The sequence below is a fragment of the Eschrichtius robustus genome, chromosome 17, assembly GCF_028021215.1.
Source record: "Eschrichtius robustus isolate mEscRob2 chromosome 17, mEscRob2.pri, whole genome shotgun sequence".
Lineage (NCBI taxonomy): Eukaryota > Metazoa > Chordata > Mammalia > Artiodactyla > Eschrichtiidae > Eschrichtius > Eschrichtius robustus.
In genome coordinates this window covers 6,929,976-6,957,770 of record NC_090840.1, presented here as the reverse complement: position 1 = coordinate 6,957,770, position 27,795 = coordinate 6,929,976, and the positions used below count along the sequence as shown (strand labels likewise).

The 27,795-nt window shown below is 40.7% G+C and overlaps 1 protein-coding gene and 1 non-coding gene across 2 annotated transcripts in view; both read left to right on the top strand.

The window, feature by feature from the left end:
• The first annotated feature begins 6,607 nt into the window (after positions 1-6,607).
• LOC137751638 (U6 spliceosomal RNA) lies at positions 6,608-6,714 on the top strand. Its single transcript, XR_011070889.1, has one exon. It is a non-coding gene; the product is annotated as a U6 spliceosomal RNA (small nuclear RNA).
• A 1,733-nt stretch (positions 6,715-8,447) lies between these two features.
• The window catches only part of TOX (thymocyte selection associated high mobility group box), a 296,786-nt gene continuing 277,438 nt past the window's right edge, over positions 8,448-27,795 (top strand). The window contains exon 1 of the mRNA XM_068526067.1: positions 8,448-8,825. Coding sequence (XP_068382168.1) covers positions 8,724-8,825 — 102 coding nt within the window. The 5' untranslated portion in view covers positions 8,448-8,723. The remainder of the gene's footprint in view (positions 8,826-27,795) is intronic.

The window sequence follows — 27,795 nt, the reverse complement described above, 5'->3', positions numbered from 1 at the left end:
TTGGAAAAAACAAAGCTAGAGTGACAAAAATCAGGTCAAGTGTTTCTGGGCACTGGGGATTGGGGGAGAGGATTGACTGCAAAGGGGCCAAGGGAAACTTCTGGACTGATGGAGATGCTCTATATGATTGTGAGGATGGTTCACAAATGTATATATTTCTCAAGCTCATCAAATTGTACATTTAAGATTAGCAGATTTTATTTTATTAGCAGGTAAATTATTCCTCAGTGGATTTGCTTCAAAAAAAATCATGGTGACTTTAAATTATTTCAAGTGCTGGTCCATAATCCCCTATCTGAGACCCTATGGGCCAAATGTGTTTTGAAATTTACAGTTTTTGAATTTTTGAAAGCTTATACAGTATATTAAATAACCCCCCCCCGATTGATGCCAGATTTGGGGTAGCACCCCATAATCAAACACAGTACTATCTGCAGCAAAACATATAGTCACCAAGTAGGAGCAATAAATTCTATAGAGAGCATCTTGTCAGTTCAGATCAGATGTTGCCTCTAGATTTTGCTGCTGAATGCTCCATGAAACAACTTCAAGTTATCGAGCTTTTAGAAGTTCAGAATTGAGATTAAGGGGCTGTAGTCCTGTCTAACCAATTTAGTACTTGCTGTAATTTATAATTCGGGGGTTGATTGTGAGGATGGGAAAAGATTAGGCTGAAGAGATAGGTAGATCACAGAGGGTCACTTTGCATGGTTTAATATTTTCCAGGTGTATTTATAAACCACAACTACGAAAATGGCGTATTAACAAAATCTGAGAAAAAGGAGTACCCTGGTTACTCCTTTAGTCACAAACTCCTACAACTGCTTATGAAATCCTTACTGTAATGGAAATAATACATGAAAATCCCATTGTCCATAAAATATTATAATACAAATATATCAAAGTCAGTTCCTATATAAAAGCCTTTCAAGAATCCCCAGTCCCTTCACCATGAAGTTCCAGCTTTTAGACAAACTTTCAGGGATCTGATTCCCTCTCCAGGACTCCCGTCCCTCTGTCCTAATACCAGGCACCTTAAAAACTACAACAAATACCCAGTTGCTTGTTCTGATTGTTCCCAGACTTTTCTTTGTCTTGAAAGCCTCTTTGACTCTGTTTATGCTCTTCTCTCTGTTTAAATGCGGTTTTCTCCATTCTTTCACTGGTTAATTTCTATTCTAGAGGTTATAGTTGGGTAAAGCAGTATATAGAGGGTATGGGTATATAGAGGGACCTTAATAATGGTTTCCTTAACTATAAGTGATATTTAACCATAATAATACAGATGAGGCAACATAGAGAATATAGCACTATTGTAACTCTTCCCAACTTGTCAATAAAGTGGAAGTGTTTACATATTATGACACCCTGAATCTTTACCAATAGCTTCCTAAGTTAAATCTTTCTGAGACCAAGGAAAAATATACTAAGTTAAGTCGTCTTCTTGCAAAGAACACTTTTTAGGGACTTGATATATGAGGGCCACCGATCCCATCTGAAGAGATTCTGTCCCTTCCCTCCAGGAGCTTATAATAGAGCATCAAACACATTAACACAGACAGACATGTTGGAATGCCAGTAGGAACAAAATGGAAACATTAAAGCAATACATGGATAGACAGGTAATTGCATTAGGTAAAGGTCAAGTATAAGTAGATTTATAGTGGAAGGAAGCAGTGAGTACTTAATCAGGGCAGAGATCAGGAACTACAGGTGGAAACGGGGAAGGTTAAGGGTAAAGAGTCACTTGCCTAATCAGCCCTGGGAGCGTTCATGGGAGGAGTGGGGATTCGGCAGCAACTATCAGCCTGAATGGGAGCTGGAGAGTCTCTTGCTGTCTTAAAAATGTGTGATTTTTGAATTAGTGAATTGAAGGCTATGCATTACAATACAGTATAGTGAAGCAGGAGGATTCCTCTTCTTTCATCCTTGGCTCTGAGATCATCCAAACAGGCCATCTCTATCATTTGAGAGTATCCTTTTTAAAAAGTACCATTCTAAAAATATATTCAATATTTTAATTCCTAGTTTTATATCATACCTTAAATTTTGCCTGCAAAATCAGATGTTGCTATTTCTGTTTGTAACCAATGTCCTTGACAATACTCAGGAATGAGAGCTAATGTAAAAGAAAGCATTTTTTAGATTTTGAAGGGCTACAGGAGATGTCTTGGTTCATTTTTTGGATGAACTTTATCCTAACTAAAATGTATGAGCACGAAACCCTTTAGATAATTAGAGCTAAGTTCAAACCCTCTGTCTACTGGACCTTTTATAAGGAAGGAGTATTTCAAGAAGAGGAGGGGTGTCAGTGGATGCTTAGGTGACTTGACAAATTTTCTCTGGGTGCCGAGATTTTAAAATCTGTCCTAAGGAGAGCCCACACTCTCCTTTGGCAGTACATTCAAGATCACTGGGGGAAATTCTTTTCATGTGTGACTAAATCCTCAGTGCTCTAGAATTACATCCAGTTCTTTATGTCGTATCTTCAGTGGACGTGTTCTCTGGCTGTTTGTCAAAGAACTCTTGAGATACACAATTTGAAGATATTACATTGCCTGTCAGTATTACCCTCTCAGGTCCTTTCATCTTTCTTAAAGGTCTTATTTTCCAATCCTTTATTCATCTCGATGGTCAAAAACGAAGTGCCCTTCCCTCTTTGTCTCACCGTGGAGGTAGGTGCTGACTAGTTTAAGTCCTATGAGTTATATTGATATTTTTCTACCCAAGGGCTACCTTTCTTGTTTAAATTGAAGTGTTGCTGTTGACTCATCATATCTTTTTGAAAAGCAACAATAACAAAACATAGCTTTGAACACATTTTGAATAAGACACAGGGTGTACAAGTGAAACAGAATTATCTTTCCTTTGTGCTAGTCTGTTTCCCCTTTGGGCCCACTTCATGGGAAAGTAGGAGGCTTCATTATCCATTTTCAGCAAAATATCATTTACCAAGGCAGGAATATTAACTCAGGTAAGCAAAATGCTTGTTCCTTTCATCTCATCAATTCCACACCTACTCACCTTGCAGTTGACTTTTTATAGAACATTAGTTTGCATTAAAAAAAAAAATCCATTTAATTGCATTGGAAAAACACTTCACTGCCACGCTCCAGGCCGATACCATGTTGCAGCTGCTCCTATTTAAGGCATAATTGTAGCCTCCCTCTTCTACAAGGAACTAATTCTGATTTTGAAAGGATTTGTCCTCACAGTTTATCCTGATGAGAGAGGACTGGATTATTGCTGTGTAAAATAGCTGAATAGTCCTATTATAGCTATTATGCCACAAATGTTGTATATTGTTGAAGATCAAAGTACTGTACCACACTCAATGGTAAAATGTACAAGCATGGCACACTTCCCATATTATGTAAAAAAATACTGCATTTTATGAGTCATTGAGTACCATGTGAGGTATCCGTGGGCCCTATATCATTTCCTTCAAACTTTCCTCATCATTCGGAAATCCTTTATTTTCTGGTTGAAAGACTTAGAATCTAGTCATTTCTCGCTAGTCTCCCCAGGAAATAAACTTCAGTACTCTGCGTTCTCTTGTTGCATTATATTATGTATTGCATATCAGTCTAGTTTACATTTGAATTACTTTAGAAAAATATTGAATGACTCTGGACAACAGTAAATTCTAACTGGCAAGTTGAGAAAATGTAAACCTTTCCCATCAAAACTATTAATGATGTTTTTCGAAACTTTAAAACGTGTAGGACTCAGGGTTGGTTAGGTTCTAAGGAAACAAACAGCTATTTCACCCCATAACCTTGTTAGGAAGGTCAACCTGTATACACATGCATAATGAGGTGCCTTAAAATAGAAGGTGGCCCAATGAGGTTCAAATGAATGGTCTGTAAAAAGAACAAGTCTTCTGTTCTACAGGAGAGATTGAGGCATTAGTTTTACTGGAAAGGTCACCCTTAAATAAGAGGCCAGTGAAAGACTGAATATTAATTTAGTTATAAAATATGGCATACTTTGATTTTAGTTTTAAAATTTGGTATTTCAAAATAAATCCCTATGTTTCATTCTCATAGTACATATATAGAGGGAGTCTCCCTCAGAGAAAAACTAACTCCCAAACCTAATAAAAAAGTCCCTCAGGAAGTACCACTTTGTTGTTGAATGATTTTTATAAGACTCTCATAAATCACAGATAGGATCAACTGTCTAGGGGATATTTTCCCTAAAGTAACACATTCTGTATGTAATTTGGAGACATTAGTACAAGATTTAGGACTTACCGACATAGTACAAAGAATCAGTAAACATAAAATGTGGTCAAGGAAAACAACTGCAAATTCGAAAACACTACAATTTATGAAACCATAATTAAAATGAAGATGGGTAATGTTCAGGGAACCAAATCAAACACTAAATGTGGTTTGTAATTACTGGTTAGGATTTCCAATGTAATTTGTAAAACTAAATGAGACAGTGAAATTAAACATAAAGAAATGAGGACCAGGTCTAGGATATAGGAGGCATTTTATACATTGTAGCTATCCATATTATTACATCAATGTAATAGTACGGAGATGTTTCCTTCATAGACACATGCTTTCTGGTAATGAGAGTATATAAAGTTCCTAGTTCAGATGACCAAATTGTATTTTGGACTTATACAACAATTCATTCATGTTTTGTTGCCCAGACCCTACCCTAAATGAATTGAATCAGATTCTATGCAGGAGGACCCCGGGCACAAGTATTTTTCAAAGCCTCTAAGGTGACTACACTGACCAAACAATGTTGGAAATACTGCTGGATAAGACTCTAAACTCATCTAAAGAAGAAACTGTTTTAAGTAATTTGTTTTTATATGTTAACCTACACACAACATATAGCATAATGCTTCCCCCCGCCCCCCACTCATATGGCTTTGTTGAAGAATGTACAAATATATGAATAAATGGACAAACGAGTACACTTAGCTGTGACATAGAGTTAAATGTTCCAGAAATTGAAAAGTAATATAATGACTCTCTACTATTTTATCTTCCAAAGTAATAAGATTTACTCAGAGGTCGAGCTATTCAAATTCCCCCAAGTTTTTCTTGGTAGAAGTGCACCCATTCAATACGTGATAGGTCTTGGGTGGAGCATTGTAAAGAGAGTATTTTTTCCGATTACACCGAGATGACCCTCACGGTCTACTCTCTATGTATGAGGGATTGGAGTTAAGGATTTTTAAATTTTTTACCAACAGCTCACATCTCCACGTGAGTTGGGTAAAACTCGGTCCTCCTCCTGTGTTTCTCCTTTGCTCTTACGCTACTAGTACACTCAATACTTCTGACACCAGATGTGTGGGTTTTCTCCACATCAGGCAATTCTGTGACACCAGCTGAATGTCCTACAATTGAACTCAACTGTGACACTATCTACCTGGAGATAACATCAGATCCCACGGGATAAGGGCTCAGTCTCGCAAGACTGCCACCACCACCCCCCAAACACACGCACACTTCAGATACCAATTGCAAGTCTAGGTTGTTACCTGTGCTTCTGACCGATCAGCTATAAATCAGAGGTTCCCATGGCCCCCTCCTCGGGTTTGATTAATTCGGTGGAGTGGCCCACAGAACTCAGGAAAACCGTTGACTACTGTTTACCAGTTGAATATGTAAGGGTATAACAAAGGATATAGAGGAACAAACAGATGGAAGAGCTACAGAGGGCAAGGTACCTGGGAAGGGGCACAGAGCTTCCATGCGCTCTCCGGGGCTGCCACTTTCCCAGCACCTCCACTGTTCACCAACCCGGAAGCTCTCTGAACCCCGTACTTTTGGGATTTTTATGGAGACATCATCACACAGGCATGACTGATCAATCACACCATTTTCATCTCCACTCCCCACTGACCTTCAGGGGCTACTCTCCATATATGAGTGATTGGAGTGAAGAGCTTTTTTATCAACGGTTCACATTCTCACCCATAACACCATGTCACGCACACACAAACACATCATTTTGACTCTACACACTGCACGTGGATTTTCCCTCGAGACAGAGGAAAGCGGTACGTCTGTGGAGCAAAGTGGAGACATCATTATCTTCCCCCAGGTGTCAAGATGTTGATAATAATATTGTTTCCGCCCTGAACTATTTCATCTTCTGATGTTCACAAGGCCATTGAATAGAAATCAATTACAGATGCTAAGGAAGTTTTTAAAAATCCAATTTTGAAGAGATGTAATACGATGGTAATAAATGCTGGATCGCTGACAGAAACTTAAGCTTAGAAATGTTTAATTTAAACCTAAAAGTTTTTTGTTTTTTTTTTTAATCACGGAAGAAAATGCATGTAGGCACATTTTAGCATCTACAATTGAAATTTGAACACTGATGTTACAAACCACAAAACTTCATTTAAATTTTATTATAAAGACCTTTATTGAAAGAAAGAACATATTTTCTACTCCTTACTTTCATTTTGTGCCTTGAATGATCTGGAAATATGGAGGTTCTTCTGAATCCAGTGGGGAAAAATTATTTTTTCTTACACTTCTCTCTCCCTACACCAATCTGCACCATGTTAATCTGGAGGTAGGGAGAAAGCTGGATTCTTGCCACTTATAAAAATGATGAGGGTGTGCTCGCTTCGGCAGCACATGTACTAAAATTGGAACGATACAGAGAAGATTAGCATGGCCCCTGCGCAAGGATGACACGCAAATTCGTGAAGTGTTCCATATTTTTTTATAAAGCAATTATACTCCAATAAAGATGTTTAAAAAAAAATGATGAGGGGAAGAAAGAAAACCATGGCTTACAAGAAAAAGGCTGTAAGAAGTATAAGGCAATGCTTAACAAAATGTTCCTAAAGGAGCCATGTATAGACGCCCAGTGATGTTCATTTAATCATCCCTTATACTGTCCTCATAGATTTTCTTTCACATCTCTCTGCTTGTACGTGACTGATGCTCTCAGTTGCAGAGGAAGCAACATAGCTACGGGAAAGTCACACGGAGCAGCTGGCAATCAACGTGCACTAGAAGGCTGTGCCCGGTGGTGAAATGTTATTAGTATCCTTCCTGGCACCAGAAACAAGTGGAACAGATGAAGTATTTCCAGGCTTCTTTGTAGGGCCTTGGGTCCAGTGTACGGGGCTGCTCCCTCCTGGGATGGTAACTGTCGCCCACTCCTGTTGGAGTTCCCACCAAGGACAGAGCCCCGGGAATAAATCTGTTGGACAGCGGCCAAGATCCGCCAAACTTTCCAACCACCAGGAGACACGAAGTTCCAAGTTTCCGGGTTCGATAAGTAAGGCGGGAAAACGTGACTGGTGCTTTCCTCGTCCCACTTACGGAACAGAGAAATAGGGAAGCTGATTCCAGGTCTTCCGTGGACCTCCAAGAGAATTACTGGGCTTCCAACTAGAAAAGGACAAGAATCCAGTAATGGGCAATTAGCAAGCCCACGTGTTTTCCCTCTAGCCCGATCTTGTGTGCTGATCATTGTTTTTCTATTTACCCTTTGAACTACCCCTGTGGTCTTTTGCGAGTCCTTAAGGCAGCCTTAGCCTTCGCAAACCCTCCTGGGGGACAGAGATCACGGGGAGGCGAGGGCTGGAGGCGGGAGCGAGCAGCAGGAGAGGGGACACCCTTCCAGCCCATCCACACCCTGCAGTCCGTTCGGGTCCCTGGGACAGTGGCCCACTCACAGCACGCAGAGGGTTGGCGCTCCCTGAGGGCTCCCAGCCCCGAGAGCGGCGCTGCCCGGAAAAGTCACCTCCACCAGAGAGTGGGAATAGGGCTGGGGGAGCAGACAGCGGGGTGGGGAACGGCCGCGCCGCGGGAGGTGCGGGACGCAGAGAAAGAGGTGGGGACGGCCGCGGGGGGGCGCGGAGGGAGCGGGGTGGGGCCGGGGCGGGGCCGGGGGCGGGGCTGCGCCACAGCGCCCCCTGGCTGCGCGCTCCCCGCCGTGCCCCGCGGCCGCAGCTGGCTCGGGCTCGCAGGCCCCTTTGTGTGCGACGCGCTGGCCCGGAGGAGCGCGGCCCGGGCGCCGCGGAGGCTCCCCGGGGTCCCGCCGCCTCGGCCCGGGCCCGGTAGCGCTCTCCTCCTCCTCCTCCTCCTCCGCTCCACCCTCCGCCGGCCCCCGGCCCCGAGCGGCCGCCATTGGGCCGCGAGCAGCCCGCGTCGTGCCGCGCACTCCACCCCGCCCGGCCCCGGGCGCTCACACCCCCCTCCCGCCCCGTCCCCCTCTCCAGTCCTCCCCCCATCCCAGGCCTCCAAGGTGGAGAAAATAAACTCAAAGCAGAGCAACTCAGAGACTCCAATAAAACGCCCAGTACCTAGAGCCCGAGCGCGAGCGCGTGTGCCGGGCGGCGAGGGGCGCGGGAGGCGGGGATGGAGGGGCGGGCGGGGGGGACAATGAGCGCATGAAGTTACCTGCCCGGCGGCGGCGGCGGCGGCGGCGGCGGCGGCGGGGCCGGGAGGCGGCGGCGGAGCAGGCTGCGCGCTCGGCGCCGACGGGTGCGCGCCGCGGCTTGGGGGAGAGTTGAGCGCTTCCCCCCCCCCCTTTTCTTTTTCTTTTCTTTTTTTTTTTTCTCCTCTTCTTCTTAAACAAACCACAAACGGATGTGAGGGAAGGAAGGTGTTTCTCTTACTCCTGAGTCCAGACACCTCTCTCTGTTCCGTCTAAGCTTGTTTTGCTGGACACTTTTTTGAAAAAGGCAAAGAAAAGGAGTTGCTTGATGTGAAAGTGAAATGGACGTAAGATTTTATCCACCTCCAGCCCAGCCCGCCGCTGCGCCCGACGCTCCCTGTCTGGGACCTTCTCCCTGCCTGGACCCCTACTATTGCAACAAGGTGAATGCTCTGCTTTTGTTTCCGCCGTGTTCTGGCTGCTCGGTCCCGGGAGGGGGGCGGCGGCGGCGAGCCCGCTGGGCGGCCGGGCGGTCGGTCGCCCGAGGCCGGTCCCGGGCGCGCTCGGCTCGCAGCCCGCGGCTGCCCTGCGTGCCCTCGGGGAGTAAATATTGCGGAGCCGCTCCCGGGCTTTGCCCGGCCCCGCGATGGTGCGGAAAGTGACACGATTTGCTCGATCCTTTCCTTCCTGCTGTTCGCCACTAAGGATCCCTGCCTAGGTTTGCCGGGAGGGGCGTTGAAAAAAATTAGGAAAGAACGGCGGAATACTTTGGGGGTGTGTCTGGGGTCCGGGAACGCAGGCAGAGAGTGGGAGAATTCCGTTTATTTTCTGGTTTCCCCTTCTCCCTCCCTCCCTGCTCTCCCGGCGGCGGGGGCTCGTGGCACCGCTTCCCCGCCCGGGATTAGTTGCCAGGGGAGCCGCCGGGAGTCGGGGTGCCGGGACCCGGGAGACGCCCCCGCCCCCCGCCGGGCACAGCGCTCCGCAACGCTTTTGTTTTCCCGAACCGGTCCGGGCGCCGGCCTGCGGGCCGGGGTGCCGCCGGGGCGCCGGGGCCGGGGGACAGCTCCCGCCCGGGGGTGCGCGCAGAAACAGCAAGTTTGTTAGGAGCCGGGCGAGCGCGTCGCGTTCACGTCCAAAGCTGCAGCCCTCGGCGCGGGGCTGGAGCAGGTCCCGGGCTGGGCTGTGCTCACAGCCCGGTGACCCCAGGTGCCGAGGCCGCGGAGGCCCGGGGCGAGGCGGGCCATGAGGGTGACCGGGGCTACCGCGGAGGTCCGCTCGTCCCAAGGATGCAGCAGTCAGGGCGTACGTAGGGAGGGGGTGACTCTCGGGGTTCCTCGAACTCTCAGCCCGCGGAGGGAGGACGCGCGGGGACCAGACTCCGAGAGCAGCCGCGGGTCCACGGCTGTCCTCGCCTCGGGCTTTTTGGACGTGTCTAAGCAATCCCGCCCTGTGAACGTGGCGGGGAGAACGGAGTTCTCTGAGACTCAGGGCGAGAGGTTTAGACGCCCAGTTCCCGCTCCGTGGTAACCCTGTCAGATACTCCCGGCCCCTGCGAGCAATTCCGTGTCGGTCCCTCGGTGAATTCCGCTGGATAAATCGTTGGGACTAGTAACATTTGCCTGGTGGCGTGTCATCATCAAACAGCTTTTTTACGCGATACAGAGGTATTTAACGCGCGGCATCCTCAGCCCCCGGGCTCCCCATCACGCAACGAACTCGCAACTCCGAGTCTTGGTCAGTCGACACGCACACACACACACACACACACACACACACACAGCTGTGAGTTATATCACCCCGTGGAGAAGCTCCCTGATGCCGTGTGTACAGTGCAAAACCCAGGAAAAGGGATGTGCGTGTGTTGATGGTGTTTAGGCAAGTTAGAAACCAGGGAAATCTAGTCTTGTGCAAGGCAGAAAGGCTTTTCATCCTGCAGGAAGGGGCCCTTTTTAGCTAGGGGCAAGTTGGAAGGCATGGGTAACTTTGGCCAGAGAAGTTTGCGTGATGAAGTTTCATTCTTTGTTGGTAATACAGTCTGTTTTGCCTTAATGAGCAGATCTTTTGTGTTTGAAACATTTTATTTTTGCTTATAACACTACTACTACCAACAATAATAAAGTAGCAGTCTTATCTTGGATAGTAAAGACATATTCCGCAGTAGTAATTGGAACCAAAAGGTCAGAAACATTTTGGCAATGAAACTGGACAAATCCTATTAAATTTATCAGTGATTTTAGACTCCAAAAAGAAGGTAATGACTTGGATACACATTTCACTCGTCATTCTTGTGATAGTAGGGTCAGATTTAATTTAAAAGTTAAATGCTTTGGAAAATCAAGAATTACTCCAATATATTAAATCATTTTCCAATTAAGTGCTTTAAATAATTTTAGTGGGTTGTGCTGTGAATTGAATAAATTAATTTAGAAAGTCTTCAGAATTTCTTTACTAGCTCATTGAAGTTCCTTTTAAGTCACCCGGTGTATGAGGAGCAAACTGTTCTTTTAAAATGCAAATTAGCCCCCCTTTCTATAGACTAGATGCAAGTCTTCTATTTTACTTATCCAGGGAATAATGGATTTCTAAAGGTGCACAGTCATAAGATACACTTTTAATAGTAGGAAGAGACTTCATGGAAATGTTTCTCGCAGGATGTCTGCTCCTGCCCTTCTCTGGGTAGCAGTCTACCAAATATATTTGTCACTGATCCCTGCTTATATTCAGTGTACTGAGTAGGTTTGCTAGGCCCCAGAAAACCCGGGCACTAGTGTTTTCTACTCCATCATGATTAGCATTGGCACAAAATTTCTGTCCAACTCCACAGTTTTAGTTGCTTAGAATGTAGTCAACCAGAATTCATTTTTACAGTGACTCAAGTAGATCTGCAGGGATCTGAAAGGTGGGCAGAAGTTTGAAAGAGGTGAAATAAGAAATCTGTATCCACATTTAGTAAAAACAAGTTGGACCTGACTTCTCCCAGAGAGACAAGACTGCAAAGTAAACCTTGTCTCTTTCAGAGGTGTCACGAATACATAGTTTATTACAAGAAACAGTCACTTTGTCAGGTTATTTGTTTTCAATAGGATGATAAGATCATAAATTACTAATTGTCTTTATTTTAAATCTGTCAACACTTTACTAAAGTCAGTGTGCTGAATCCCAGCGGAACCAGTATCTTTCTTGCTTCAGCATCACACAGTTGTAACTAGTTTCTCCAGTGACATGTTTTTCAATGTCAGAAGAGACCCTAATCCAGAAAATGAATATCCTCTTCCTGAAGCTTTTCTAAACTAAAATGAGGTTGTTTTCCTTTGCTGACATTTTCCAGCACTGCTGCTCTATAGATTGCCAAAACACTACTTACATTGTTCAGTTAATAAACTCTGTAGGAGGAGTTTCTTTGGAAAACAGTTTAATTTAGTATCGCTCTATCGTAAGAGCACATTACGTTATGAGCACATCACTATGCAAACTGGCCTCCATTTTCACATAGCCCATTGCAGGAGAAAAGTGAGAACAATGCAACGATGCTGGTTATGGCAACTGTGCGAGGCATCTCTTACACAAACAGCCAGAACGGATGGCACGTTGCTGTATATAGGTCAGCCTTTGAAATAGCAGTGTAGCTCAAAGACTGGACAGAAACATGTAGGCTGGAAGTAACAGTGGTCACCTCTGGCAGCTTAAAGCATGGCTATATTTCAGACATTGAGAGATGGGTACCATACTGGAGTTTCATCTAATTAAGGCCATTTTAAGTAACAGTGTATCCCTTAATTGAGCTGAAGGATTATAGGAGCTCACAACTGGAGTCCGGTAGTAAAACAGAGTCCTCTTTTTGGTTCTAGTTGAAGATGTCAGAGCATCAGTTTAAATATATACCCACAGAGTAATAACAGTTCCTTTCAGTTTCTTAGTGCAGCGTCATTTCTGAAGATTGTTTTCACTGATTTTATGCTAAATTGGGACAAAGAAGTGGCACTTTTTCATTTTTGCAATGATATGATGTGTTCAGTTATTGCTCAGTATCTGCCCACAGAAGGAGTAGTAATACAATTATGTTATGACATGTCTAATGACAGGGAGGCTGACCTCTGCCAGCGGTGGGAGAGGAAATAATGGTCTTTACTGTTCTCAGCGGTTGCTTTTGTGGAATCAGGTCCTGAATCTTTCTTCGGTTGATTTAGACACAAGGAAGTTCAAAACACAAACCCATACTGGCTATATACAGAGTGAAGAATAATGGGCGTTTGGAATATTGGGCTTTTATCATTGAAATGAGGGAGGACAGTGTATAATCTTTTCACATAAACATAGGAGGAAGGACCTATTTGTGATGAACTCTGCGTTAAAATGTCAGGGCTAACATTAGACATTTGATAACTTCTGAGAAAAACAAGATTTATTATCATCTCTGCAAAATCTCCTTCGAGTTTATTTTCCCATTTAGAGTATTATGTATTGTACTTTAATGTGGCAAAACTCATCCTTTCTAAAATACAGGATTTGCAAGCACATTATGATGGAGTCATTATTTCTACTTTAATAAATGTAAGAAAAAGGAGGAGGAGGAAGGGGAGGGTTGTAAGCAATTTAGAGCATCATTGCTTGATCAGTTCTCCACCCACCCCCATAACTTCTAGGACTTTGGGAAATTCATAGTCAATCCTCTGAACATTGTTAGTGTAATTAAAACTCCCATGGGAGTGTTATTAAGCTGGCATCTTTCATAAGTTTTGAGGTCTTTAAATATGTTTTAAATAAATTTATAGGTAAGAGCATAAGCCAAGCAATCCTATGGTTTTGGCCACTAAATCAGATATCATACAAAACCCTCAAATGCAGCTAGCTATCTTGACTTTGTGGGCTATCTCAGTGTCATAAACTCCAATTTTAAATGTCTATGCAAAAATTACAGTTATGAGCTTTGGAGCTCATAATGTTATTTTTAACATAGCTTACATGGTTTAGTGTTCTCACAGTTTATCATATATGTTAGAAGTTACTGAGTGATGATATTAAGGAGCATTTTGATATTTTGCTTAGTTGGAAAAACTAAACTGATATTTAAATATTATCTCAGTTGCTTGTTGTAGTTTGTTTTAAATGACATGATCGCAAGGGCTTAGAACAGAGGAAAGAAGTAAGGTACTTGAACCTGAAAGAAGTAGGGAAAGTTCCAAGTTTAACAATGGTTTTCTTGGTAACCAGAACTGGGTCTCAAATGTTGGTTTTGGTGTGTGGAACTATTTCTTGTGGGCATGCTTTTTTTTTGTGATGGGCTCAATTCAAGAAAGGGATGGTTAGAGAATTGGGGTAGGGGTGAGAATCTTATTTAGCTATGAAGGATGACTTATTCTACTGCTTTCCAACATTTTGCTAACTTCCTAGAAAGTTGAAAAGACCCTGGGGATATTTCTCAGCTATTGGAGAGCCTCCTGCCCTGATGAAAGCCTGCCCTGAGCAGCTGCTCTGTCTGTGCGTCTGGTGCCTCTTCCCTCCCTCCTTTTCACCCCCTTCCCAAACACCCCCAATCCTGGAATGACTCCCCCTCCCCTGCTTTTCTCCTTCCCAGTCTGGGTCTGAACCTGGGAGGTGTGTGCTTCCTAACCTGAACTCCTCCCTCTCCTCAGGTACTTGGCTCACCATCATGGCTACCTTGGCCGCGTGCCCCCTTTTCTGCTTGCCATCATTGTTATCATAACCGTGTTAACAAATCCATTCTTCCTCCAGTACCTGACCTTTTTTGGGGTAAGGAAGTTGGAATCTGCCAGTCCTCAGGCCCATATCCACTTCTTAAAATCCTGAACTAGGCTACTCCCCTTTTCCCCATCTGAATGAATGACATCGGAGCCTAGAATAATAGACTAAGAAAACATAGACATGATGCTGAGAGGAAAACCATGGTGGGTATTTCTAAGCTCTCATAGTTCACCTCTCCCCGCACATGTTATGCAGTGTATTTAGAGCTTGAAATCAGCTCCTTGAACATCCCCTATCGGTGAAAAATCTTTATTTAGACTCTAAAATAGTATGAAAGTGGGACTGTGACCTCCTGATGTTCAGTTGCACATAGTAAGTTAGCTGAGTTACACTTACAGTGAGTATGTGGGTTGGCCTATTTATGTGTTCTCATCAGAATATGCATAGATGACTAAGATGGGAATAGTTGGAAATGCAGAACCTACCTAACTAATTACTTTTATCATCCTACATCTTAGCTTATCCAAACGTGAATCTCAGGGTTTCTGGGAAGTCATAAGGTAGAATATTTAACTTATACCTTCAGGAAAATTAAATATAGTTATCATGGCTTCATTAAATGTTATTAACATTTACATTTTAAAAATATTATCAGTTGTTTAAGATAAAACTTATATTGTATACAAGCAAATCTAAGAATCTAAAATGTATACCTTTAGGAGAAAACAAGGTTGTAGTAAACCATAGTTAATAAATACTGTGGCCCCCACAACCATAACTATAATCTTGCCTGCAAGAAGCTTCCACATGAAGCATCTAAATGTTCAAAAGCTGCCTTGTTTAAACTGAATTTAAACAAAATTTTAACATGGGGAATATTTACTTTTACCAATCTTGAAGATATTTTTTCTCTTATTTACTTCCACTTTGATGTTATTGATATCCAGTCGGCTCTCCATATCTGCAGGTTCTACATCTGCAAGTTAACCAACCTTGGATGGAAAATATTTGGGGAAAAAATTTCCAGAAAGTTTCAGAAAGCAAAACTTGAATTTGCCGCGCACCAGCAGCAACTATTTACATATCATTTACATAGTATTTACAACTATTAGCATAGCATTTACATTATATTAGGTATTATAAGTAATCCAGAGATGATTTAAAGTATAGGAGAGGATGTGTGTAGGTTATATGCAAATACTACACCACTTTATATAAGGGACTTGAGAAATCTCAGATTTTGGTATATGAGGGGAGTCCTGGAACCAGTCCCCAGAGGATGCCCAAGAACAATTGTATTTTCAGTTGATCTTTTTCTTTGAAGGTGCACTTTCCAGAGTCAGATAGCCTTTGTCCTCCGTTGGTTGATAGGACCAGCTGTAGACAGTGAATTTTTTAAATGGACTGTCCCGCTAGGAAAGCAAAGCACCAGGACGCTACAGCTTACATCTGCCCTAATGAATTTGAGCATTTTTTTTGTTTGTTTTAAACCATGCATGCCAAGTTTCATCCCGAAGAGTAATTTCTCATTAAAAACAGTTGAGTTATAAACTGCTTAGAAATGTGGTTTATAATGGAAGTGCCAAAAGACTGTTAATTATAGCACTTCTTCTGTAATACTTTGAGACATGGAATTCACATTAACCTGAATGAGACTTTCCTGGTTATAACATTTTCCTCCCTATAGCATTCATTTTGAAAATGGGAACATGATATTGCTCTGTGCCTGGATGTTGATGGTGCAGCAGAAAAGATCAGAGGAGGGTTGATGCCAGAAAGAAACCCCCTGCTCTATCACTGGAGGAGGTGCTGGTATTTTCCCAGATCTCTTTAGTTTGAATAGGCGAGTAAGGCAAGTTTGCCTTCCTTGATTAAAAAGTTAACTTTTAAAATCTATCTTCAGATTTCCATTGTACTTATGAAACATCATCATTGATTTATATTTATAACAAAGGTCATGAAACCAATGTCACTGTTAATGCTTTTCTGTTTGTCCATTTTTCACTTTGGAGTTTTTAATGGTTCTGCATTAGCCAAGTATTTATTGTTTTTCATTCTTGAGTTATGTGCTTTGATGAAACTGTCTTGAAAGGACTCCTAAATAAACTAGGGCCGTGGTTGGCTGATAAGAAGCTTTGCTAGTGGCGAAGAAAATATGAAGTGTTTTGAGTTACTGTGTGACTTATAAGTTACAAGTATCTGATCCACAGTTGTAACACTATCAGCCACTGCATGGAATACTTTTCCATTAAAGTCTTTGAGCCCCTATCTAGAAGTTACCTAGTCAGAGAAATTGGTGTGTGTGTGTGTGTGTGTGTGTGTGTTTGGGTGAGCATGTGTTTTTCTGTGTTTCTCATGGTCCTGGATATATTCTGCCCATAGATGCATGAGAATTTATCAAAAATGGCAGAATCTCTCAACGTGTACAACAACAACAAAGGCAATTATACTGGTCAGTAGGAATGCCTCATTACCACTCCTTTTTAAGAAATGTAGCCATATTTCACATGAGATGATGCTTTTCACAATGCTAGGGCTTTAATTGGGCAAATTATACCTTAATAAGACTAAAGAACTGGATCTTTTCTGAGGAACACCTAAGCCTTTCTGAAGAAAAGACTCTTTTTGAAGATTTCATATAAAAACTGGGGCTCTTGAACCTGTGTTGACTTACCCCCTAGGCAAAATAAATATAACCCTGAAAGGATATGATTCCCTCCCGCTCTGTTTCCCATTCTCTTTAGAAGCCTGACTCTATTCGATGTCTGGTAAAAGTTCTGAAACTAAAACCTTTAATCCACCTGTGTCCCAATCTTCCATGTATCCACAGGAGGAAATAATTAATGTTTGTATCAAGGCACCTTTATGAGAATCAAGGAGTCAACAGAGGTAGATTATTTAGAAATCACATGAGGAAAGATGTTCAAAAATTCAAACAGTGGGAGACCTTAGAAAAATACCATCTTCTCAGTCCATTTCTTCTATTTATGCTACCTTACTGAAATGAATGTGTCTTCCAAAGGTGTAGACTAGTGATTCTTTCAGGAAAGGAGTGAAAAGAAGAACCTTTCTAGAGGGTCAAAGGTGAATTGGGGAGAATGGGGTGTGTGTAGGTACAGCCTGTAATCTCCCTCTCTCAGATATTGATAAGCCCCCAGGGGGCGTCTTTTTCCCTTTCTGCATTGCGAGTCAGTGCACCTAATGAGAGATGCTAGGATGGCAGCTGTTGCCTATGATGCTGTGTAAGAAGATGAAATAAAGTTGAGAATACCTGCTCCAGAGGGAAATGCCCTCTTGTAGTTCCTGACTTCAGGCAAGCAGGCTTGCCCCTCACTACCTTCCTCTGATATATGGGTCAGAGATGGGAAATATAATGTGCAAGATTAATTAAAGAATGGACCAACTGGGTCTAAAGATAGTCCAATTACATTGAAAGCATATCCACACACCACCTGAATTCCTTAAGTCCTTTAACTCAGTTAAATGGTTAATTTGAAAAATGTTGGGTAAAGTGTTATATGCATGGGCATCTCCAAGCCATTGCATAGACCAGTTCTTTCCTTCTATACCAGTATGCCTCTGCCTAAAATGCCAGGAACAATTGTATAAAGAGAAATGTTAATAATAAAGAGGCAGGATAACCTTTCAACAAAAAGTATATTTTATCATTTGGCAGATGCAGTCATGAACATTAATCATTGAAACCTGCAGATACTAGAAGCTTAATATCAAAGCTAATGATTTATTTTATGTTAATGACTTTCTGCCAGGGCATAAAAGACTGTTCATAATGGACTCTCCGCGCTGTGTTCACTTACTAAGGCTAATGGGATAATCTTTACTCTCCCCAAATTAAGCTTTTTGAAATAAATTATGCTGTTATTTTTCAAGGTAACTCTCCAAAATTTACTGCAAAACTAATCTTTTAAGAACTGATTAAAGAAATAAAGAGGAAGAAAATTCCCAAAGCAGCTTTTCTAGTTCATGAACAGTTTGACTTAATTAAAGAGAGAAAGTTTGCATGTATGCTAATATCCCTGAACCTGTAACGCCAAACAATTTGAAAGTCAGCCTTCGGTGACAAGGTCTGCCTTTGGAGATTCAGCTCCTGTAAGTACATCCCATAATAGAACCCATTTTTGTCGATTACCAGCCAATAATGAGCTGAACGGTAGTAAAACATTGAGTTGTTCACTGGGAAGTTTTAAAAATCATGTTTATAATTAGTTATAACCAACATTCTATTTCAATAAGAGATAATTTGCCTACTAAAGTTCACATAATGTGCTAATCATGTCTAGTGGTTAATAAAGGCCTCCTACCTCACTCCCCTGATGGCTATAAAAGGCTATTATATTCATGGCAGCAGTTCAGGTACAGCTGCTGTGTGTTAATAATGCATCAGTGTCGCACTAATCAACACAGCAAAGGTCAGCACCCCTAAGCACCTAAACTACCTATTCTCTTTCCAAAATATTTATTAACACCTTAAAAGCATATCTGTTCATGTTCCTTAGCTTCGAGTCAGTTAATTCCACTCCAAGCTACTTGTGTGATGATAAAGGTTTTGTAACCTAAGCGAGATTGTGGAGGAGATGAATGTAGATTCATACTAATCTTCTCCCATAAACATGTTTCCATTTCCACAGTCATTGACTGAATTAGTGTGAGGTTGGTATAGCCACGAACCCCTTTATAATTAAGTAGGTGTGTTCCAGAGGGAGAACGTTTTCAGATTTTACATGTTATTTAAAGAGACATTTGGAGGAAAATCAACTTTTCAATAAGCAGAATCATTTAAAGTAAACAGAGTGAATCAGGAAACAGGAAGGGATATTTAAAGTCTAAACAGAGAGGAATCTGCATTAGTTTGTAGACCTGAAACAGCAGTGAAATATTATTTGCTTAATTGTTCTTTTGGCATAGGGAAGCAATAATAGTAAAAGCTTCTTAAACCATATTTTCTGCACACAACATATTCACGTGGGAATTCCATTTTGCTAGAAAATCGTGCAAATCAATAAGCCAGCACTTATCTGCATTAAAATTGGGCAGACAACAATTTATAGGCATAGAGATAGTGTAGTTCTCTTGATACCCTTGGTTAGTGTTTAAGATAATCCTTGCTTTTGTGTCCTCAGAGAGCAGCCAAAAATGTTAAGTGAACAAGATCTCGTTTTCTCATCTTGTATTATTGTCTTCTGTTTTCTGTTATTCATTTTGATAACCCTGTGTGTGTGTGTGTTTGTGAGAGTGTGTCTTTTTCCTTTAGGGCTTGAGAACCTTAAATGTTTCGAGAGAAGAAAAAGAAATGAAACTCAACTGTGTTTCCATCACCAAGAGAAACGCAAAAGGCGATCTGGTGGGAGGAGCTTCTATTTGTGCAGAACATAATGTACGAGGGTACATTTGTCATGCTTTAAATACATAATGCCTACAATGAAATATGTACAGGCGCAGTTGTGATCTATGAAGTTCCTGGCTCCGGTGCCATTGTTTGTAGTCTCTACGGTTGTCATACATGGTTCTTTGCACATCATACCCTTACAGGAGAATTGGACACAATTTCTAGCTTTCAGTCCTGCACCGTTTTCATTGCACAATGTACATGAGTTTGACAGGGTGTGTGTAGGAAAACTGGCAAGCAGTTGATATTTTGAAGTGGCAAGCGTTTCAGCAGCTGCCTGCTCGTGAAAAAGGGATGATAAGATATACTGTATTGTTAGTTTCAGGGACAGCATTAAGGTTTAAGCTCTGTAAAAATGTACACATTATTCGTCAGTGGTGAAGCAAGTCTTTTATGTTTTTAGAGCTTAGCTCGCTGGCTGATGTGAACTAGAATGACATTGGTCAGTAAATGAATAGGAGTACTTTGAATTTGAACTGCTGCCAATTTTGCACCAACAAAGGAACTGACAAAAGAAAGATTTTATGTGAAATGCAAAGCACACGCGATGTTTTGGGGGCGGGGAAAGGGAAGGAGAGAGAGAAAGAGAGAGAGAGAAACCCACCCTAGAGAATATTCTTTAACACCTACTTGCAAGGATACCCAATAGTTAAAACACATCCATTTTTCGTGGCTCATCAGCTCCAACCTAAGCTGTTTTTTCTAATGTTCTTTAAAAACCTGTTGTATACACATAGGCTTCTAGAATCTGTTCATATGGAATTCAGAGTGTTTTTCAAAATATCATACTGTGCCCTGAAGGCCTGTTGGCAGAATATCAGAGTTGCCCACTGCTGGAGTCCCCAACTCTCTCTCTCTCTCTCTCTCTCTCTCTCTCTCTCTCTCTGGTAGTGGGAAATGGTAGTTTAATCAGTTATGGCACTTTCAGTGTGTAACGTTCATTAGCAAGGCAATTTGTCATGACTGCTAATGGTCACAGGGCATCTGCTCTCTCCGTTACAGAGCATGATAAGTAAGAAGACAAATATTTCAATATCTGATAGTATTAACTTGTTTCAAATTTATAATCCAAGGTTAGCTGCTCAAAGCAAACACAGTAGCCGATTAACAAGCATCCTGTATTCAATTTTACTGGGCCCTGTTTGTATGGATTTATGACTTTAAAGCACACTAATGTGCTATTATGAAGGGCACACAGTCTTTGATTAGATGTTCAACAGAAACTAAGTTATGAGCAGAGTACCTTCTGGGTTCATCTGGAGAGAATTTATGTGCATAATATTTTCTGTGGAGCGCCATAAATTGAAAGGTTTGATGCATGCAGTATTTCTGACATGCTAAATATTCTTCTTATGATTTAAAAAAAAAAGTCACTTTCCTATTGGTTTATAAACTGGTCAGTCACTTTTCAAGTGAGATGAGAGCCCCGATCTCTTTGAAAAGTTTGAAAATTCTAGTAAAAAGCTTCAGAATGAATTAGAAACGTCACATTTCTTCCCAGAACACTGCTTTATAAGATCATTGTTCATTGTTCTAAACGGGAAAAGTTAAAAAGATTCCCCCCAGTTGAAAAGGCTAGAATTTTTTATGTATTTCCTATTTTCTAGATATTACATCACATCACTTGCCATACAAAATCTTGACACATTTTCATTTTTAATGAAAGGCCCTGAAATTCAGAGCATAATGATTTCTTAGAAACTGAACCCAATCTTGGTTAAAAAAAAAAAATAAAAAAATCGTTCTTGCTAGTAACAAAAGCTGTTACTGTTTAAGTTCCTGTTGAGCGGTTAGTTGGTACGCTTCGCTGAATGTTGTCAAAAAGGCTTTCCTCATGATTGACAACCCGGCAGGAATGTGAATGGAGATTTTAATTGCGTATCATGTGTGCATATCAGAGTGAGTGAATTCATGACTCTGCTTAGCTCCACATCTCTGCAGGTCAGCCATGCCAAAAAAATGCTCTTTTATGTGCAATTTTTCCAAAAAGAGAAAGGTGTATGTGTATTGAAGTCATTCGTTATTCATTTCTGAAGTGAAACACTTGTGTTCCCTTAGCCTTGGAGTTTGAACGTGGAACAGAAATCCATTTGGAGATTTCTTTCTTTTACTCTTTGCACTTATACTTGGATGATGTAAATTCTTTTCTGTTACAAGTTGGGAAAAGTCTGCCAGAACATATTTTTCTTATGGCACTTGTTATATGAAGTGTGTTTATCTTTTTCTTTTTCCCTAAAGAGTACTTTGAAAAGAAAGGGAAAAAAATGTAAGCCAGCGGAAAATTTTACTGAGGTCAGTTGCCTCTCTATAACTTGCAATCTTTAGAAAAAAAATTTGGGGGGAGTGGGGAGTGGAGAAGAAAGGCTATATTTCTGAGGGGGGGAAGGACCATAAAATTGTATCTGAATTTTGGTTGAGAATAGCAAGAATACAGTGCTTATGGTAAAATGACAGTAATGAATATATGAATGTTCATTTCTTAGAAAAATAACTTCTAGGCTGAAAATTTAAAGGTCAAAGTTTCATTTCTGCTATCACCTCTTTGCCAAGATGCAATGGTGGTGTTAAACCATTTATCTTAGTTCAATGTCTATATCCAACACATGTGAGATCTTTGGAGTAAAACTAACTTTGTAAGGTAACTTTGGCTACAGTCACCCCAGATTGATCAAGAAATCAAAGTAAAATCAAAAAACTCAGCAATGAATATGCTATATATAAGTTTCCATTTGATGTGATGTGAAAATTTGGCACTTGGGTTGTAAATTTAACACCTAGCTTACTTTTCTATGTCATTTTGAATGGGTGAGAAAAAGATTGATGCCAGGGTCATTTTAAATATAACCCTAGTAATAAGTAGGGTAATGTTGAAAAGATGGTGACTTTATAGCCTTAGGATATCCCATGGGGACTTAACTTTGTTCTAGGCTCTAATATGTTATCCCAACACATTTTAGAAGGTATCACACTGCAGGTTGAAGATTCATCCCTTAGTATAGTGTTCAGTACAGGGTGATTGTTCTGGGAAGGTGCTGCTGTACCTTTAAAAGACTAAGGAAGAAAAATCTATTTTATTTTTAAAAATTTAGCTTTATGTATGGGGTGACATTTTTCTAATGTTATGGAAGACTATTTTGTACTTTATACGGAGAACTCAGGCAAGAAAAAATCTATTTACAAAATGAAAAAAAAGTGCTCAGCTGAATGCATTTCACTTTTAAAGATGATATTCTGGTAATGAACTTTATCAAGCAGAGAACATTTAAGTGAAAGTATTCAAGTAGTTCCTATTTCGGTTGCCTCACTTAAGGATGTGTCTCTGTTTCCATTATAACTTCTTATTTTCAGGTGGCTCCAATGCATCCCCATAAATATTTGCACAGGGATGAAATGAGAATATTCTTGCCCGAGAAGCAGACTTTTTTAAAAATTTGGAATGCACTTGTAAGGAAGCTGTGGGCTTTGTTAATAAGGCACACTTAATTCATTTTTAGACATTGAAAAGCATTTACTGGACGCCAGCTGTGTGCAGAGCCTTATGCCGAGTGTTGGGGGGCGGGGGGGGGGGAGGGTGGACGGGGAGAGGCACAGAGATGAGTAAGCCCTGGCCCCTGTCTTCGTGTGGCTAGTAGCCGAGAGAGGAACACAAATAACCATAACCCAGCTCTGGTACAACTGATGTGATATGGATGGAGTCTGTAGTCAAAGTGCTGGCGGTACAGAAGGAGAAGTACTAATGGATTGAAGTGCGGGAAATCCGGGTTGCTTCCTGCAGGAAGTGGCATTTTAGTTGCCCTTAAAAATCACGCAGCGAGGAGGGGGAAAGTTACTCCTATTTTTTGAACTATTTTTTTAGACTTCCTACCTCTTTTCAAAATGACTGGAGGCAACTAAAAAAACCCAACACCTACAATAAGGCTATTAATATTAATGCAGAATATGATAGCCAGGAAAAAAGATGCCCACATGTTTCTTAGCTCAGGTATTTTTCCCTATAATTAAACATTAAATTTGGCTCTTGCTTGTTCACAGAGCAAAAATGGAAATACAATGAGCAACAGAATGCTGATTGTCTGAGAGACATGTGAACACTAATTATTCATCAATTTTCCTCTCATGAAAGACAGTGAAATGAGGAAATAGATGGTGGTGTGACATCACGGGCTGTCTGATGTGGTGCCTGGGTTGAGGCTGAGGTGCCTGTAGTGAGAAATAGGGCACTAAGTTAGCAAGTTAGGAAGGTAACCAGTGCCATTCTAGAGATGGGTTTAGGGGCAGCTGGGGTGGAATTCACGTTGCTTATTGTAAGTGGGCTAACGCTTAGCCCTTACAGGAATGTACCAGAGAAAACTGCCTGGGGGAGTTCCGTGGTAAAATGAACCATTAGGTATTCACGTATTTTTTTGAAGACCTTTCCAATTATAGATGAATAAGCTTTTAGAGGTTTTATACTTCCGCCAAAAGGTTGAGATAACATTAAAATCTAACTTCTTAAGAGACACAAGAGTATTGTAGTCTACCTGCAAATTCTTTTTTAAATTGATCAGCCCAATCATTAGCAATTAATATGAATGTTTTGCTTTGTGTATAGTCTTAGAAGTGCACCTGCTGAGTTAACTTCCAAAGTTATTAGTAGTTGCTTTGCTGAAATTTCTTGTTCAGTGACAAATACGCACACAATTATTGGTAAATTGGGAAAATATAGTAAAGTATCCAAACATATACAGAAACGTCAACAGCAATTTTAAAGGTATCTCACAATCTTCAAGTAGCCACAGAGCAAAGTCCTCACATTTTTCTACTGAAGTGCCCTGATGGATTTATACCCCGAGGGGCTGGAGGAAGACCCCAGAAGTGCCTGTGAAATCTACAGAGGTCTGAAAAAGATGATGCTTCGTCTTTAAGAAATATGTAGATTTTATAATATTTTCCATAATGCATCCCTGTCTGTTTTCATGTAAATATAATACTTTAAATGACTTACAATTGAGTCCATGCTGTGCTCCAGAAACATAGTCTATGTTATTCTAAAGTTCTGTTGCCTTGGCATATCACTCTTTGCTCTTAGGGGTATGAGTTTGAGAAACATGAAATAACATAACAGTCTTTTATCCTTATTGAGAAATAGACTGAAGGCCTTGCAGGAGTTGATATTGTTAGGTCATCTCTCCCGTAGAGATTGGAACATTTTTTTCACCCTTATTCTTTCCCTGCCTTTCACTAATTCTGTTTTTGATAAGAAAGCTTGACAGAGTACTTGATCTTGGTTTAAATTGGAAGGCTGTGTAGGTAGGGCTCAATAATTGCTGGTACCGTGGGCATAGAGACATTATGCTTAAAGGGAGAGAATGGTGAAGAGGGAGGAAGTCAGATATCCCATGTGTAGATGGAAGAGGAAAATCCCAGAGTCACTGCAAAACCTGACGATGCTTAGTGATGGGAAAGGTTGTCAAGAGTGGTATTATGTTGTTAGACATTAGTATGTAACCTAACCTGAAAAGAATTTGGAAAATCCAAGAAAAGGAAAGGATCATGAAGAAATCGAATGGTTACGGTGATGGTTTGGGGGTGGGTGGGAGCAGGTATAGGATAGAGCAAGACCTATAACGTAACAGATGGCTGAGGTTTGGGTTCCTTCTCTCCCGTCCTCCTTCCTTTCCTCCCTTCCTTCCACCACAGACAGACATAATTTGTAAGATGATTGACATTATTTTCAAGATTCCTTTACACTTACTTTCTTAGATATTCTTCTACCTACATTCTCACCTGCCTAAAATGGGCTTCTGTTTCTGGGCAGCCTTCCTTTCCTGCCTTCTGCATCACCATTAGGACACCCTTCAGTGGACTGAGCAGTCTTGGAAAAACAGTAGTTCTGGTTATGCAGTACAACATGGATAGATTTTAGGTGTGTATGCAAGGTTTCCTAACAAATGCCAATCTACTTGATGTCCATAGCACATTAAATCAGGCTTGGTTTGTTTGTTTTCCTTTACTTCATTTAAGTCTTAACCTGTTTTTGAAATGAGTTCTTTGTAAACCAGTCGGGCATGTGTAAATAATGCTATCCCCTTTAATGACAAAAATATGTGTTTTCTTCTAGAAACTTCATTTAGGCAGTTGAGCATTTTAGATTTTTCCTTTACCCAAATCAAGGAGCTTTTCCCATACTTAAAACATCTTTTGAAGTTTTATCTGAAATGGCAGGCCAGGGGAATGAATACTGAATATATGTGTCTGCAGTTTACACACATTTATTTGCAAGGTCCCATAAAAGTGGAACAAAAAATTAATGAAAAGGGGAAGCAGATTCCTTATATTTGACTCCGTTGTCTGTTTCTCCATGAGTTTTGGAGCCCATGCCACAGGGTTGCTACAGACCCAGCTTCCCACAACATGGCATTTGCAAATATTGGTTAATTTATTCATTAAATATTTTCTGAGTGGTTACTATGCACCAGGAACTGTGCTAAGTGGTAGGAATAAAAAAAGAAAAAAAAAAAGTGCACTTACAGAGGTAACCATCTTAGATGCGATATAAATAATCCTACTAATAGAAGATGGGTGAAGTGAGAATCAAACGGACAACTTTCATATTTGACCTCAATGCTATTCATATTAAGCTCTGAATATCCCTGTGTTCATTCATGCATTTACCTTCTCTCCTCCTTTTCCTTTTTTTAGTCCAGATGATATGGCTGAGAGTAGACCTAGCCTTCCTTGCGCGTTCTCAAGTCTTGCTATGAGAGCATCTGATAGCCTATGGGATACGGTAACTTGGTAACTTAAACCAATAGTGATTGTTTATGAAGTAGCCCAAGGAATTAATTTTTTAAAATTGAAATTCTAATCTTGCAAATATTTAAATATTTGGAAATGTTAACTAGGTATCATTCAGAAATAAAGAATGGGGTTTATATGCAATTCTTTTTTTTTTTTTTTTTTTTTTTTTTAGTGCTTTAATGGGCTGAAATCAGTTGCTCAATATTATCCAATAATACTTTTATATTTGGTGGTGTTCTTAAGTTCGGAGGTATTTTTTTTAATGGTGAAATAATCAATGCTCATTTTGTTCAGGTTCATCGTAACGGATTTCAAAAGGTAAACACTACTGTGTAGTTTTAGATGTTTTTTTCTGACAAATACTGCATATTCTGGGAGATAGTCATTGCAAAATTGCTTACAAAATAATTCTGTGAATCTCATATTTTCTTACCATCTCATTTCTTACCCTAATATGGTATGGAAGCAGACTGCAATTACACTTTCACAATTACTTTATTATATGGTTGAAATATACTCCTGAAGCTCTTATTACCTTTTCCATACGCCATTTGCACAGACCTGCTGATGGCTGTCAGCCGTGCTTCCTCAGGACAATCAGCCATTCTTAGCGGTTGTGTTTAAATTCAGCACCGCAAATAGAAAGCACCTCTCTCTCCTTGGTGATGAACTTTTAATGTTCAAGCATTTATAATAATTCAAAGGACTTCATTATAACAGCTTGCAGAATTAGGCATGTGTGTTTTAGGATGTCGGATATTTATTTGTGGTCTTTGTCAAAGAGAAAAAGAAATGAAAACAACACAGTATTAATAGTGTGTGTTTGTGTCTGTGGCAACCTCAGCATCATGTCACCCGATGTTAGAGTTCCTTTTCCCTGAGAGAGGTTGTTTAAGATTTTCTACTTCAAATAATTCACTCAAAAGCTCTTTTCTCCATAATTGCATTTTAGGGGAAAAAAAAGACGCAACTTATTCCATGTCTATAAATGGAAACTGGAATGCCATATATTCAAATATGGAATACATTTAGATTTAATGACAAAATCAAGAAACTTTCTTTTACATTACAAAGAGAAATGTTCGCCTTTAAAAAAAAGCCAGTTCTTAGGGTCTTTGAGAGTCTTCCAAAAAGAGATTTGGTTGACTTTGAGAGCCATATGGTACAGTCTGTTACCCTCTTCAGTGGATTTTTTTCTTTACCAGTTTATTTCACTCCCAAACTGTACTTACATTAGAACAACTACATGGTAGGCCATCTTTTATAAAGCTATGACATTTAAAATATATATACTAGGAAATAGTTAAAATATAATCAGCTTATGTGTTTCCTGCTGTCACGTGCCAACAGAGTGATTGCTTCCCTCTTTGAGAAATTAGACAGATTTGAGTCAAATGCTAATATCCTATGGGTATGTGTGTTCATATAAGTCTATAATGTCCAATGTTCAGGAATATTCAGATAATTGATTGCATGCCTCGATTTTATTCAGTGATTACATTTATCAATAAACTTTTTGAAAC